The 16,242-nt window shown below is 23.0% G+C and overlaps 4 protein-coding genes across 4 annotated transcripts; all 4 read right to left on the bottom strand.

Annotated features, from left to right (window-relative positions):
* Positions 1 to 296: 296 nt before the first annotated feature.
* Positions 297 to 5,653, bottom strand: DDB_G0275401 (hypothetical protein; the record flags this gene model as incomplete). The annotated part of the gene is made up of 2 exons (XM_638572.1): positions 297 to 1,820; positions 1,922 to 5,653. The coding sequence occupies 2 exons, from the start codon at positions 5,651 to 5,653 to the stop codon at positions 297 to 299; spliced, it is 5,256 nt and encodes a 1,751-aa protein (XP_643664.1).
* A 1,014-nt stretch (positions 5,654 to 6,667) lies between these two features.
* On the bottom strand, positions 6,668 to 7,825 carry DDB_G0275337 (hypothetical protein; the record flags this gene model as incomplete). Its single annotated transcript, XM_638571.1, has 2 exons — positions 6,668 to 7,594; positions 7,712 to 7,825. 2 exons carry the CDS (start codon positions 7,823 to 7,825, stop codon positions 6,668 to 6,670), a joined length of 1,041 nt encoding a protein of 346 aa, XP_643663.1.
* Positions 7,826 to 8,187: 362 nt separating this feature from the next.
* On the bottom strand, positions 8,188 to 8,929 carry DDB_G0275335 (ssDNA-binding transcriptional regulator; the record flags this gene model as incomplete). The annotated part of the gene is made up of 2 exons (XM_638570.1): positions 8,188 to 8,270; positions 8,587 to 8,929. The coding sequence occupies 2 exons, from the start codon at positions 8,927 to 8,929 to the stop codon at positions 8,188 to 8,190; spliced, it is 426 nt and encodes a 141-aa protein (XP_643662.1).
* A 325-nt stretch (positions 8,930 to 9,254) lies between these two features.
* On the bottom strand, positions 9,255 to 15,979 carry DDB_G0275399 (hypothetical protein; the record flags this gene model as incomplete). Its single annotated transcript, XM_638569.1, has 3 exons — positions 9,255 to 14,231; positions 14,328 to 14,760; positions 14,859 to 15,979. The coding sequence occupies 3 exons, from the start codon at positions 15,977 to 15,979 to the stop codon at positions 9,255 to 9,257; spliced, it is 6,531 nt and encodes a 2,176-aa protein (XP_643661.1).
* Between the last annotated feature and the right edge of the window lie 263 nt (positions 15,980 to 16,242).

Below are 16,242 nucleotides of genomic sequence, written 5' to 3'. Positions count from 1 at the left end.
CTTTTTGTAAAGTTAATTAAAAAAAAAAAAAAAAAACAAAAAAAAAATATTAAAAAACCACAAAAATAAAAAAAAAAAAAAAAAAAAAAAAAAAAAAAAAAGATTTTTTTTTAAAAATTTTTTCCATTTTTTTTAAAAATATCTGGATTTTTTTTAAGAATTTTCTCAACAATCTATATTTTTTTTTGTCAATAAAATAATTTTTTAATTTATTTATTTATTTATTTATTTATTATTATAAGAAATAAAAAAAAAAAAAAAAAAAAAAAAAAAATAATTTTAAAAATAAAAATAATTTACAAATTTTTAAGATGAGATATTGCAGCCTGGAAAGAAACAGAACACCAACCAAATTCACCACTTGTTTCCATTTCAGTTGAGAAATGTTCAATTATTGCAGAAAGTAAACCAGAATGACCAATAATATCACTATTCATTACAACATAAATAAAAACTGGGAATAAATCATCAGCACTTAATGAATGTGATGGCATTGTACGATTAATTTCTTTTTTAACTTGTTCTTTTTGAGCTTGTTGAACTTGTTGAATTAATTGAGGATGTGATTGAATTCCAATTAAAATTGTATCATGATGACCACCACCATCATTAATATTAGTGTCATTATTATTATTATTATTATCATTGTTAATATTATTATTATTATTAATTTGATTTGATAAATTATTCTCTGAAGATGAATATGATAATGAAGAAGATGAATTATTATTTGAATCTGATTTTTCTAATAAATCTCTATTACTACCATTTCCACCACCACCACCACCTCTTGTGCATTTTAATAAAGAAGAATTTTCTAAAACTTTTTGATAATTTGTACCAAAGGTGATATTATTTAAAATTTCATTACAAGTTGTATAGATTGAGCTAACAGATTGTTGAATACAATGAACTAAATCAATTGGAGCAGTAAGGAAAGCTAAATCATTTAAAATTGAAATTGAAGTTTCAAATGGATTTTTACCATTTGCATAAAGGAATGTCCAATCATAATCATCAGGGAAATTGGATGGAAGCATATTCAATTCTTTTAATGTTTGACCTTTATATTGTTCAACTTTTCTTTGAAGATCTAGATCAAATTTAATTGCATTATTGTCTACTTCATTTGCTAGTATAATCTTTAATAATGGATAAATTTCTGAATAAAAACTTCTTTTAAATAATTGAGATAAAGCTTCAAAAGTTTGAGTATACTGAGTTTGATAATTTGTTAATAATTCTTCATAGGTTAATGGTGGTGGTGGTGGTAATTGAATATTTAATTGAGATTGTGATTTTGTTAAACCATTTTTAGTTGCATTATAATTATGATTTGAAATGAAATCATTTGGTGTGGACGACGACGATGATGACGACGACGATAATGATGACGATGAATTTGAGGATGATGAATTAATTGGAGTTGGTGTGGAAGTAGTTGATTGTGGTGGTGGTGATGGTTTTGTAACTAAATGGTAATTTGATATTAAATGTTCACAAAACTTTTCAACAAATACTTCAATATCAATTGGTTTAATTTTTCTTTGGTTTGTACAATCTTCAGATATGATATTAATTAATTGTCTAATTTGTCTACCCTCTATAAATCTAGTATCCCACATCATCACAGAGAATTCACTTTGAATATCTTGATTTTGATCCCATGGTAATAAAAATGTTATCTCTTTACTTCTCTTTACACGTGATAACATACTCTTTAATTTTGATTCTCTCTTTTCCATATTCTCCATTTGATAAATATTTAAATAATAAATTTTATAATTCAATTTAAACTTTTTAATATTTTCATAAAGGTACTAAAAATAAAAAAATAAAAAAAAAAATATTAATTATTATTATTATTATTATTATTATAATTATTAGTTATTATTATTATTTAATATATTATAAAACTTACTTTTAATCTTTTACGAGTATTTAAAATATAATTATTTTTGTTTAATAATGTATCAGTTTTTAAAAAGAAAGAAGAATAAACTATGATGTTTTTCTTTTGTATTGAAATTGCAGTTGGAGTTAATAATTGTTGTGATGATGGTAAAGAATTTGGTGAATTATTATTATAACTATTTAATAAACCTGAAATTGGTGGTGAACCAAATGTTAATGATATATGACCACTTGAATTAATATTACAATTATTATTATTATTATTACTATTTGTTGAAGAAGAAGAAGATGATGATGATGATGATGATGATGATGATGATGATGATGAATTTACAGTTGAAGAAGTTGTACCATCATAAAAATAATCTTCTAAAAGTTTAATTAAATTACCAATATCAATTAATTTTAATTTTAAAAATTCAATTCTTTCACTACTTAATTGAATTTCCATTTCTTTTGTTAAAATTTTTTGACAATAATATTCTCTATATAATTTTGAAAGTTCAAATTGATGATTATCCATATACTCTTTAATTCTTTTTTCATATTTTTTTAAAAATTGTTTTCTACTATCCAATACTGATTCAGTATCTTTATAAACTTTATTAATTAAAGTAATGATTTTCTCTCTATAATTTTTTAATAATTCTTTAACTTTTTTAACTTTTCCAGGATTTTCTAAATCAATTCTTTCCTTTAATGTAGCATTTGTATTATTTGTAACAAAACCATGATTACTTGTACTTCTAAATAATGATTTTGGATTATCAATATTAAAAATTGATTTTTCCATACCATTTTCATCGAAAATTAAAATTGAATTTGATGGAGTTGGTTGTGATCCTAAAACTATGGTTGATGTTAAAATTGGTGCCGATATAATATGTGAAAATTGTCTTTGAATACTATTTTTTCTTTGTTGTTGCTGTTGTTGTTGTTGTGCTGATGATATATTTTGTGCTATTCCACAACTAGTATTTGTAATTGAATTAATATCAGGTAAGGAACCTGGAAAGGTTGACCTATGTTTTACACTTGATGAATTTGTTATTGAATCTGGTGGTGATTGGTTATTTGAACCATTATTATTATTATTATTATTATTATTATTTGAATCTAATGAAACAATAGTATTTGTACCAAAAATATATGAAGATGGATCAGTTGAAGATCTTGGATGATTACCACTTGATGTTAAATTATTATCACCCATATTTGATCTTCTCCAAATATGATTTCTTAATTTAATTTTACCATTTACTGGTTTTTCATTATTAGTTGTTGAAATGGTAGAAGAAGAAGATGATGATGATGATGATGGTGAACTACTAATTCCACTTGAATAAGAATCACTAGAATCTGTTAATGTATCACTATTAACCGATGATGAACCTGATCCATTTAATCTATGTCTTGAACTACCATATACCCATTTTGGTGAATTTGGTTGTTGTTGTTGCTCACCACTACAACCATTATTATTATTATTATTAATGCTATTGGTGTTTATTGGAGAAATTGTTATTGGTTTAGTTTGCTGTTGTTGTGGTTGTTGTGGTTGTTGAAGATAGGTTCTTGGGGGAACTGGTGGAGATATTGATTTTAAGGTGTTAATTGAAAGTTGTGAACCTAATTGTTGTTGTTTTGGTGATGATGATGTTGTTTTAGTGTGTTGTATTGTTACAGTTTGTGGTATTGTTGGTAATGATTCAATGGTTTCAATTAATGTTGAAAGCTCAGTTTTACTAAAAGATGAACCATTTGACGATTTTAATTGATTATCATGGCCACCTTTATTATCATCATTATCGTCATTGAATGGTTGTAAATTTGTTTGACTTTCTTCAATTTGATTTTCATTATCACTTTTAGTATTATTGTTATTATCATTATTATTATTATTAGCAGCCAATTCAATTTGAACAACTTGTGAGGTAGATTCTTCCTTTTTACTATTTGCTTCAACAACATCTTTTATTTCATCGGTTTCTGTATCTTTTGAAACAACTCTATTATTTCCAAAATCTGACATTGTAGCTTTGAAAGATGGTGCCAACAATACACCAGTTTGTGTTGAATTTAAAGAATTTTTAATAAAATTAGTATCCAAAACTTCATTTGTATTATTTTTTTCTCCAACATCATTTCTCTCAAGTGTTTGTTTTGGTGTAAGTTTACCAAAAGTTGAAAATGATGATAACGATGGATTATTAACAATTTTTATTGACAAATAATTATTTTGTTGTGGTTGTTGTTGTTGTTGTGGCTGTTGTTGTTGTTGTTGTTGTTGTTGTTGTTGTTGTTGTTGTTGTTGTTGTTGTTGTTGTTGTTGTTGTTGTTGTTGTTGTTGTTGCGGTTGTTCTTGTTGTTGTTGCGGTTGTTGTGGTTGTTGTTGTGGTTGTTGTTGTGGTTGTGGTTGTGGTTGTGGTTGTGGTTGTGGTTGTGGTTGTGGTTGTGGTTGTGGTTGTGGTTGTGGTTGTGGTTGTGGTTGTGGTTGTGGTTGTGGTTGTGGTTGTGGTTGTGGTTGTTGTTGTTGTGGTTGTTGTTGTAATTTTTCAAGTGGCTTTTGTAATAATTGAAGTGATATTTCTAATGAATCAATAGATTGTTGTAAATCTCCTGGTGTTACTTTTTCAGGTGGAAGTTCAACTGATTTTTTATCGATATCGTTAATATAATTATTATTATTGTTATTATTATTATTATCATCATCGTCATCTTTATGGATTGAAGAAGAAGATGGTGAAATGAAAGAAGAACTTGTTTTTTTAGGTGATACAACAGCGGGGTCAGTAGCTATAGCAGTCATTGAAGTTGATTGAGGTATTTTAAAAGATGAAGATGGTGTTGATTTTGGTGGTGAAAATGACATAATATCCAAGATATCTTGTGGCAAATCAACATTTTTATGAGATGAAACTAAATCATCAATAGTTGATAATAATATTTCTTGTTGTTGTTGTTGTTGTTGTTCTTCTTGTTCTTGTTCTGATATTAATGGTGATATTAATAATTTCTCATTTTCAATTCCAGTTGTAGGTTTCTTTAATTCATCTTGAATATCAACTAAATAAGAATCAATATCATTAATTAATGAATTTATATCACTTGAATCATTTATTATTGCTTGCTGTGATTTTTTCAGTGCCGTTGATGTTGCTGTTGATGTATTGGTTGTTGTATTGGTTGTTGTGTTGGGTGTTGATAAATTTAAACTACTATTATGTTTACTACTATTACAACTACTATTATTACTACTAGTTAATGAAGTTTTACCAAAATCTGTCATTAAATTCTCTAAAACTTCAATTGTTTTAAAATCGAAATCATTATCTTCTTTAAATGTAATTTTTGTACTCTTTTTTGAAAGTTCACCATTATCACTAATTTTAATTTTATTTATACAACCACTTTCATCATTTTCATTTATATTATTATTATTACTACTACTACTATTGTTATTATTTAGATCTGGTGATTTTATGATTAGAGGTGGAAGTGTATGATTATGGTGATGGTAGGTTGTTGTTGTTGAATCACAACCATTTATAGTATTCTCTATTTGATCCAAAATTGATTTATCATCTTCTAGATATCCTGTAACAGTATCAAATAAATTAATCTTTAATATTGAGGATGATGATGAAGGATTTGGAAATGATTCTGTTCTTGATCGGATTGGAGTTTTATGTTTAAATGATGATGAAGATGATGATGATGAAAAACTATTACTACTCATTTCTCTAGTTTTGTTTTATTTTATTTTATTTTATTTTAACTTTATACTTTTTTTTTTTTTTTTTTTTTTTTTTTTGGGAAAATTTATGTCAAAACACCAATATTATTTATTTTTGATTTTTGATTCTTTTTTATAATTTTTTTTTTTTTTATTGTTATGTTTTATTTTGCTATTTTGATAATTTTATTTTTATTTTATATCTATTTTTATATCTTTTTAATTTGTTGTTTTTTTTATTTTTTATCAAATTTTTTTTTTTTTGATAATTTTATTTTTATAGTGATGTTTGTCTTTTGATTTTGATTTTGTTTTTTTTTTTTTTATCAAATTTTTATTTTTTTTATTTTTTTTTTTTTCAAGCTAGAAAATATTTTTCTTTTTCCTGATATTTTTTTTCCACGCGTTGAAAACTTATCAACCCACAAAAAAAAAAAAATAAAAAAAAATAAAAATAAAATGATGGAAATAAAAAAAAGTGAAAAAAAAAAAAAACAATGTTATTATTCAATTATTAATAAATTATTTATTAAATTGTAAAAAAAAAATAAAAAAAATAAAAAAATAAAAAAATAAAACAATAATAAAAAAAAAAAAAACAAAACACAACAAAATTGATTTTTTTTTTTTTTTTTTTTTAGAATATTTTTTTTTTTTTTTTTTGAATTTTTTATTATAAAAAAAGCAAATCACAATGGGAATCTCACTCAACATAAATAAATATCTCTTTTTGTTTGCACCAAAAAAAAAAAAAAAAAAAAAAAAAAATTGGAAAAAAAAAAAAAAATTCGATAATATGTGGTTTGGATTCAAAAAATCTGGGTAGCCCATGTCAAAATTTTTTTATTTTATTTTTTAATATACAAGTTTTATTTTATTTTATTACTATTATTATTATTTTTTATTTTGTTATTTTTTTTTTTTTTGATTTTTTTTTTTTTTTTTCCAGGTTTTAAAAATAATTATTTATACATAATTAAATAAATTTACCTGTTGAAGTTTTAAAAGATTTTAAGATTACATTGGTGTTGGGTAAGATATTGATGAAGAGTGTGATATATAATGGGAATATTGTGAGTATTGAGGTTTAGAAATTGGTTGAAACTCTTGTTGTGGTGTTATCATTTGTGTATAGTTTTTGTATTGTGAATTTTGATAAGAAGGTTCTATTTGTTGATTATATTGTGGTTGTGATTGATTATATGACGGTGGTTGATATTGTTGTTGTTGTTGTTGTTGTTGTTGTTGTTGTTGTTGTTGTTGTTGTTGTTGTTGATGATATTGTGGTTGTGGTTGATATTGTTGTTGTTGTTGATGATATTGTGGTTGTAGTTGTAGTTGTGGTTGTGGTTGTGGTTGTGTTTGTGTTTGTGTTTGTGTTTGTGTTTGTGTTTGTGGTTGTGGTTGTGGTTGTGGTTGAGGTTGGAATTGTTGAGGTTGTCGAGGTTGTGATTGTTGAATAGTATATATGTTTGGAGATGATGTAAAAGCAGCAGGAGTTTTATATTGATAAAATTCCATTGGATTTACGTTTGTTTGGGTGGAGTTTACTTGTGTAAAATAGGTTGGGCTAATTTGTTGTTGTTGTGGTTGTGTTGGTTGATAATATGAAGTTGGAAAAACTGGATTTGAATGGTGTTGTGGTAATGAGGGTGGTGGTGGTTGAGAAGGTAGAGAAGGTTGAGAATGTTGGGAATGTTGAGAAAGTTGTGCTGAATAATTTGATTTATTTACATTTTGTTGTTGTTGTTGTTGGTTAAAATTTGATAAAGCTTTTTTTAATATAAATATCCAAGATTCATAGTCATCATTATCACTTCCACATAAATAAATGGTTTTATTTGTATTTATATTTCTTATTGATATACAAAATTTTGCTATTGTACTACTTTGTATATCTGTACCAATTAAATCTAATGTTTCTTTTGGTAATTTACCTTTTTTCTTTAGAAATTTAAATGTGTGTTAATAAAAAAAATAATAAAAAAAAAAAAATAAAATAAAAAATAAAAAATAAAAATTAAAAAAAAAAAAAAAATAAAATCAAAAAAAATATCTTACCGAAGGTTTGGTTTTATATCTTAATAATAAATTTGATTGAATTATGAAATATTGTTTTTTCCAACTTGTTGTAGCTTTTCTAACTAAATATCCCTCTTTTGAAATTCCACTCATTTTAAATAAATATAATAAATTTATGTTGTGGGTATAAAATTTTTTTATTTTTTTATTTTAAATAAAAAAATAAAAAAAAAAAAAAAAAAATTTTTAAAATGACAGGGTTAAAAAAAAAAAAAAAAAAAAAAAAAGAAAAAAAAATTAAAAAAATTAAAAAAATTAATTTTTACAAAACATACACACAGACCCGATTTGTGATTATTATAAAAAGTCAAAAAATAAAAAAATGAAAATTATTATTTTTGTTTTTTTTTTTTTTTTTTTTTTTTTTTTTTTTTTTTTTTCAAAAATCTTTTTGCATGTATTTTTTATTTGTTTAATATTAAGGTTTTTAATGAATTTTTTTTATTTTTAATAGTTTATTTACTTTCTTTTATCCAATCTTTAATCGTATCACCATTTTCTAATATAACCATAAATTGTTCTCTTGTTAATGAAATACCTAATAAAAAAAAATAAAAAAATAAAAAAAAAGAAAATATGTTAATATAAAAATAGTCTGAAATGTTTATTAATAAATAATAAAGATCCGGAAAGATAATGAAATAAAAAATAATAAATTTTTTTTAAAAAAAAAAAAATAAAATAAAAAATTATAATTTAAACAATAAAAAAAAAAAAAAAAAAAATAGTAATAATAATAATAATAATAATAATAATAATAAAAATCTATAAATAATAATAATAATAATAATAATAATAATAATAATAATAATAATAATAATAATAATAATAATAATAATAATAATAATATTAACCTTTTGAACTTGGTTTTAATTCACCAGATTTATCTTCAAAAAATTCACGGATATCAATACGTTCCAAACCTTTAAAGTTACTATATGAGATTTTTCTTTTATCTGAAAGATTAAATGATTTATCATTGGTGGATGACGATGATGATGATGATGATGATGATGTAATTGGTGTTTTAGATTTTTTTACTACAACTTTCTTTTTCTCTCCACCACTTTCGTCACTTGCACCACCTTCTTCTTCAACTTCTTCTTCAACTTCTTCACCTTCTTCTTGTTTTTTTAGTCTGGCTTCTGCCTTTTTAGCATATTTATGACCTGGAGATCTCCATTTTGTTCTAGCCATTCTCTTTTATTATTTTTTTTTTTTTTTTTGGTTTTATATACAAAGAGGTGAAATAAAAATTGAAAAAAAAAAAAATAAAAAAAAAATATTAACAAAAATAATAATTTTCATTTTTTTATTTTTTTTTTATTATAAATTTTTAAAAATTTTGAACATTCAAAGAAATATTTATATTCCTTAAAATTGTTTATTCTATCCGCTCATATCTTTTTTTGATTTAAATATTAAAAATAATAATAATAAAAAAAAAAAAAAAAGTATTAACCATTTAATTATTTAAAAAATTTTGAATATTTGTAATTTATTTATTTATTTATTTATTTAATTATTTTGAAGTTAAGAAATAATAATTTTTTGGTGTATTGTTATTATTATTATTATTATTATTATTATTATTATTTGAATTTTCTAATTTTGAAATTAAAGTGTTTAATGCCATTGATAAGATTGGATGAAGTTGAATCTCGGATAAATTTGATTTAATTGTATTGATAAATGATGAATAGTCATGACCTTTTTCACATAGTGAATGACAAGTCACAAGATAGGTATAGAAGAGAGTGAAAATCTCTGGATTAAAAGTTAACCAATGACTAAGTACACTTGTTTGATTTAATTCACGAGTATTCTTTAACCAAGCAGTACACTTCTCTAAAGAATTCATTACTTTTAATAATAAATGTTTCTTTTCAGATGATGATTGAATCTTTTGAATTTCAAAATTAATTAATTGAATCTTTACTAATTGTTCTTCAAAATAGTTATCTTTTTCTTTATCAAATAAAACTTTTGAATTTTGGAAATCTTGATCAAATATAGTTGTTGTTGATGATGATGATGAATCATAATTTAATTTTAAAATTTCAGTAAATCTTAATAATAAATAATTATGATTATTTGTAAATTGTGATAAAAGATAATCAAATACTTGTTCAAGACATTTTGAACATTCTTTAATAACAAATTCACTATCCTTAACAATTGTTGAATGATTTGGATTATTTGATAAGAATAAAATCTTTGAAGAGAGAATTGAACATTGTGATCTAATTGATTGATCATCATCCTCTAAAAGTGTTGAAACTGCAAGCCAAGATTCAATTGAAACTATTGATAATAAATTATCATTTTTAGTTTGTTCTTGGGTTTTAAATATAACATCACTACATGCTTCAATTGATTTACAAATTGCTTGTCTTAATTCTAATGGTTGTTCAGAATTTGATAATTCTTTAACCATTTTAATCCAATTATTTAAAACTTTTTCTTTTTGTTCGTTAATATTATTATTATTATTATTATTATTATTATTATTGTTATTATTATTATTATTATTATTATTATTATTATCACTATGTGTATTATCAATTTTTTGTTGATAAAATTGTTTTAAATAATGACCAAATAATACAATTGATTCTTTTTTCATTGAGTTTGAAATACCCCAAATGGTTTTACATAATAATTGATATAAATTAATATTTGTGGAATCAATAATATTTGAAGAGGTATTAGTTTGTTGTTGTTGTTCAACAGATTCAATTGAAAGTGGTAATGAAAGGAAAGATAAAAGTTTAAATGATTTCTTTCTACATGTTGAATTTGGATCAGTTAAAATAACTTTAATAATTGAAGTTTGAAGTATTTGTTGATCTAAAACCTCTGTAACGATTGAACGATTCTTTAAAAGGAATTTCATTGTAACTATTTTAATTTCATAAAGTGAATGTGAGAATAATTTCATTAATTCATCATTAATTTGTTTTTTCATTGATGATGATATTGAAGAAGAAGAAGAGGTACATGTTGATTCAATTTGTTTCTTTATTGATAATAAATAAAATTGTAATACTGATTCAATCCAAGTATAAAACATTGGTAAATTTTTCAAATTTTCATTAAATTTATCAGTAGCATTTGAATTATTACTATTTAATAATAATTGATTTTTACAATAATTAATAATTGAATTAATTATTGAATCAAATGGAAGACCATTTTGAGTATTCTTTTCTAATTCATTTAAAATTGAGAAATAAATGAAACCTAATGGTGGTAAATTTGAATCTTGAATCCATTGTAATTGTGGAATAAATTCAGATACAACAATTGAAATTGAAACTTCTCTTTCTTTTTGATTTATTGTTGGTAAATGACCTTTTAATAAATGGTAGATTTGTAATAAAATACCATGAATCTTATTATAATTTAATTTTGATTGATTATCTTGTTGTTGTTGTTGTTGTTGTTGTTGTTGTTGTTGTTGTTGTTGTTGTTTAATTTCATTTAATTTATTAATTAAATCTCTAATAAAAGGAATTAATTCAATTGTTGAAATTAATGGAACTAAAGCACGTGCAGAAATTTGACGAACCATATAATTTGAAAATTGACAACATTGTGAAATTAATGGTACAAATTGAGCTGGTGCTAATAAATCATTTGGATGATCAATATTTGATGGTTGTAATCTTGAAAAGAGTACTAAAATAGCGTAAACTGTTGATTGAATAATTTTACCCTCTTCAACTAATGGTGAAGTTTCTTTAATGAATTGTAATGAATTTTTAAAGTATTCTAAAAGGAATGGATAAACAATTGGCATTCTTGAAAAGAAATGATAAAATGTAGTAGTATTAATAATTGTTGAATCTGCTTTCAATTTCTTTGTACCAATGATTCTATCAACCAATACACTGAATGCCATTGTCGCAGAATTTCTAACTGACCAAGATTTTGATGAAAATGCTTTAATAACACAAATCAAAGTAACGGCGAGATATTGATCTAATTCTTGAATGATTGCTCTTGCACGGAATATACTCTTTAAAATATTAATTGAATGAACTTGTGGTAAATAAATATTTTTTTCAATAGAATTTAAATTTGATTGATCATCTTGATTTTCGGTATTATTAATATTTTCATCAAAATCGGAACCACTTGCTAATTTTAATAAATTATCCATTACATGATTTAATAAATGATTAACACGTTGATTTGTAGTTGATTCACCAGTTAGAATACCAATGAAAGCAAATGGTAAACCAGCGGATCTTCTTGTGATTTGTAATGATTGTTCTTTAACACGTTCAAATAGGAAACCAATCCATGTAGATGGTAAACTTGAAAGTTTAGTATTTGTAGATTTCATTAAAGTTGCACAAAGTACTTGAAAACCAAGATAAGTCTTTTCAATTGCACCTTTATGTCTTGATTGAAGTAAAATTGTAAAGAATTGATGACCAATCTCTTCAATTTGTTTGGTTGTAATCATACAAACTTCATCATCTTCATCACTTGTTGGCATTTCAACTTTATCTAAAATTGTACCTAAAATTAAACTAATTTGTTTTGTACATTGCCATGAACAAACTGTAATAATTTGACCAATACCACCTTTTAAATTTTGTTCAGATTTACCAATATCTTCTGATAATTCTTCAGTTTCATCTTCATTTTCATCTTCATCATTACCTTCATCCTCATCTTCCTCTTCAATATTATTATTATTATTATCATCATCATTACCAACCATTAATGTTGATGAAAAATTTGAAGCTAATCTTTCATCATCATCATAAATTACACCAGATGGTAATGAAGATGGTAAACTATCTTTTACTTTTAATAATTGATTTGGATTATTACCTTCTGGTGCTAAATCAGCAACAACTCTAAGTACAATTGAAGATATTGATTTCATTAATTCAATAATTTCAGCTAATAAAACTCTCCATTGTTTCTTTTCTTCTTTATTTTTATCAAATTCTTGGAAATTAATTTCATTTATAATATAACGTAATGATAAGATTAAACCATGCATTGGTGCAAATTTAGCAGCTTCTAAAAGATCCTTTGATGCTAATTTAGTTTGTGATTTTAATATACGTAAGATTTGAGTAATAAATTCAAATGCTGCTTTACTATTATTACCTTGAATTTTAGTGAATGTAACTGGTGTTGTTGTACTTGAGTGGAAAATTGGTACTAATCCATCGGCACCAAACACATATTTCTTTAAATAAAGTTTTAATGCATATGCACCAGTATCACATTCTCTAGCTTTTGGTGAACATGCTAATTTTACAGCCCATAAAAGGAATGAAATTATTTTTTCATCACTTTCCATACCAGGCAATGGTGATGGGAATTTCATCAAGATATCAGTGGACAACTCTCTACATCTATCATAACTATCCCAAAGATTATTGATTAAAATATCAGTTGAACTTTTACTATATAGTAAAACTGATTTCTCTTCAATGTATATTAAAAACTCTTGAAGTGATTTCTTTTCTTGACCACCTTTTGAACTCCAAATATCAACAAATTCACTAAAAGCTTCCAATGGTAACATTTTTCTTGAGAAGGGTGCATCTGGGTAGAGATTATATGCAAATAGTTGACAACTCCAATTAATGTATTCAATTAAATCTTCAATGGTGATATAACGATCTTGAGATGTTGGATCATCTTTTTCAATATTAATATTTGTATTTGTTGATGCTCTAAATACTTTACAACAACTCTCTCTTAACCTAATCCAAAATCTATAAAGTGTTGAAAGTGATTGATTTCTAATGAATGGTGAATTACCTTTTAAATTCAATAAAATGAAATTCTTTATTAAATTCAATTCACAAATTGTTATTCTCTCTGTTTGTTTTGGACTAACACAAATTAATTCTAAACCTAATAATCTTAAAGATTCATCTTCATTCTCTAATGATTTTTCAATTATACTATGATATTTAGATTGTAATTCTCTACCATCAATTAATGATAATTGTCTCGATGAATTTAATAATGCTAATGAAATTCTAATTCTAATATTATAATTTATATTTCTAAATTTATTTAATTCATTATCTTGATCATCATCATCACCACCAACACCACCACCTCCTTGATTAATTAAAATATTTAAAATTTTAAATAATGATTCTGGGAAAACTTTTAATAAACTTGGTAATGCATAAACTATAATTCTTGATGATGTAACTGTATCAGTTTCTGTTAAAACTTCTAATAATGGATAAATCCAATATTTTTCAATTCTATTCAATTCTTGATTAGTTGTTGTTGTTGTTGTTGTTGTTGGTCCCACTTCTTCTTTATTTGTTAATAAATAATCCTTTTTCAATTCTTCAATAAATAATTCTAAAAATACTTTAACAGAATTACAAATTGTATGATCAATCATTGCTGAAAATATATTTTTCAAAAAATTACCTCTTAATTCAATCATATAAATTGGTCCAACTTTTTCTAAAACATATTTTAATAAAATATATTTATTCTAAAATTTTTTAAAAAAAAAAATAATAATTAATTATTAATATATATATATATATATTATAAAAATATTTTAAAAGTAAATATATTATATAATTACTTTTTGATACCAATCTTCATCAATTAATTTTGTTGTAATTGAATTTATAAATAAATTTGATTTAAGATTATTTCCCGATTTATTATTAATATCATCACAACATTTATAATGAATTATTAATAATTCATCGAAAATATCATTTGATAAACCAGAAATATTTTGAACTGATGATTCCCAATTCTTCCAAACTATATCTAAACCAATCAAAAAGTAACTATTGAAAAATGTTTCATAATTTTCACAACTTGGGAAAACACTTTTAATTAATTGTTTCTTTTCAATATTTTTAGATTCTGAATTATTTAACCATTCTTTAATCTTTAAAATACATAAATGTAAATATTCTAATGATATAAATCTATTATGTTGATCAACTGTACCACCACAATAATCTGAAATACCTTTATAAATTAAATTTAAAAATATATTTTCACTATATATATTTTAAAAAAATAATAAATTAATTAATTAATATATATTTAAATATTTTATAAAATATTAAATATATATATATATATATATATCTCTTACTTTTGATTATTATAAATTGAATTTGTTAATGATGAAAATATATTACCAGTTAAACATAAACCTCTTAAAATTGAAATTTGATTAATTTCAGGGAATTGTTTAAATCTTGATTGAAAAGTTGAACTAGTAGTTGGATTTAAAATATCAAATATTGAAATTACGCTATCATCTTGATGATTATTATTTGATTTAACAAGAGATGATAAAATTTGTTTTTGAATTGATTCGGAATCATTACCATATAGTGTAATAATTTCAGAGATTAAATAACCTGAATTTGTACCCAATTGTCTTGGTAATGTTGGATTTGATAAAATTCTTTCAAGTTGAATTGAAAGTGAACGCATTGAACTAACCATAATACTAGCAGTAATATCTGTGCTTTTTGAAATAGTTGAAACTTTTGAACGTAATACTGCTTCAAACCTATTGAATAATGTAACTAATGAACGTAAAGTATGTTCACAATCATGTAATACAATTGCATTTGTATTTGATGCTTGTTCCAATTGACCAATCTCCCCATTCAATTGATTTGAAATCATTTCAATAAATTTAAAAATCCTTATTTCTCCTTCTTCCTCTTCTAAAATTGTTAAATTTATAATATCAATTAAAAATGAAATACTAAATACTGGTGATACATTATTATTACTATTACTATTACTATTACTGATTAATTTATTAATTGATTCATTTGATAAATTTAAAACAATTTCTTTTAATTGTTTTTGTTCGGTACTACTTTGTTGTTGTAAAATACAATTTAAAACTTGTGACATTGATTTATTTGCTGAAACATTTTTTGAACCAATTGAAAATTGAATGAAAAATATAAATTCAATTAAAATTTTAATGGTTTCAAATTCTTCAATTAAAATTATACTTGTTGAGGATTTGAATAAACTTTCAAGTTTTTTCATTTGAATTAATTGTTGACCATTATTATTTGATGTTAAGAAATTTGAAACAATATCATTTAATTGTGATTTAGTTGTTGTTTGTTTTTTAGATTTTAAAAATAAATTTTTAAAATTATCTTTTTTATCATCACTAATATCAATGAATTGTTCTTGTTCTAATTTAACACTCTTTGATTTTGACTTGAGATTAATTTTCATTTTTTCGGTTTTTTTAATTTTTTATTTTATTCAAAATAAAATAATTATTTTTCGTTTTCTTAAAATGAAAAAAAAAAACTTTTGAGAAAAAAAAAAAAAAAAAAGAGTCAGATATTTTTTTAATTCAGATCTTAAATGAAAAAAAAAAAAAAAAAGTAAAAGAAAGAAAAAAAAAAAAAGTAAAAAAAAATCAAAAAAAAAATCAAAAAAAACGAAAGAAAAATAAAAAATTAAAAAATAAAAAATAAAAAAAAAGAAATTTG

The sequence above is a fragment of the Dictyostelium discoideum genome (genome assembly GCF_000004695.1).
Source record: "Dictyostelium discoideum AX4 chromosome 2 chromosome, whole genome shotgun sequence".
In the NCBI taxonomy this organism is placed as follows: Eukaryota; Evosea; class Eumycetozoa; order Dictyosteliales; family Dictyosteliaceae; genus Dictyostelium; species Dictyostelium discoideum.
The sequence above is the reverse complement of the archived record's forward strand: the minus strand, read 5'-3'. Positions and strand labels throughout refer to the sequence as shown.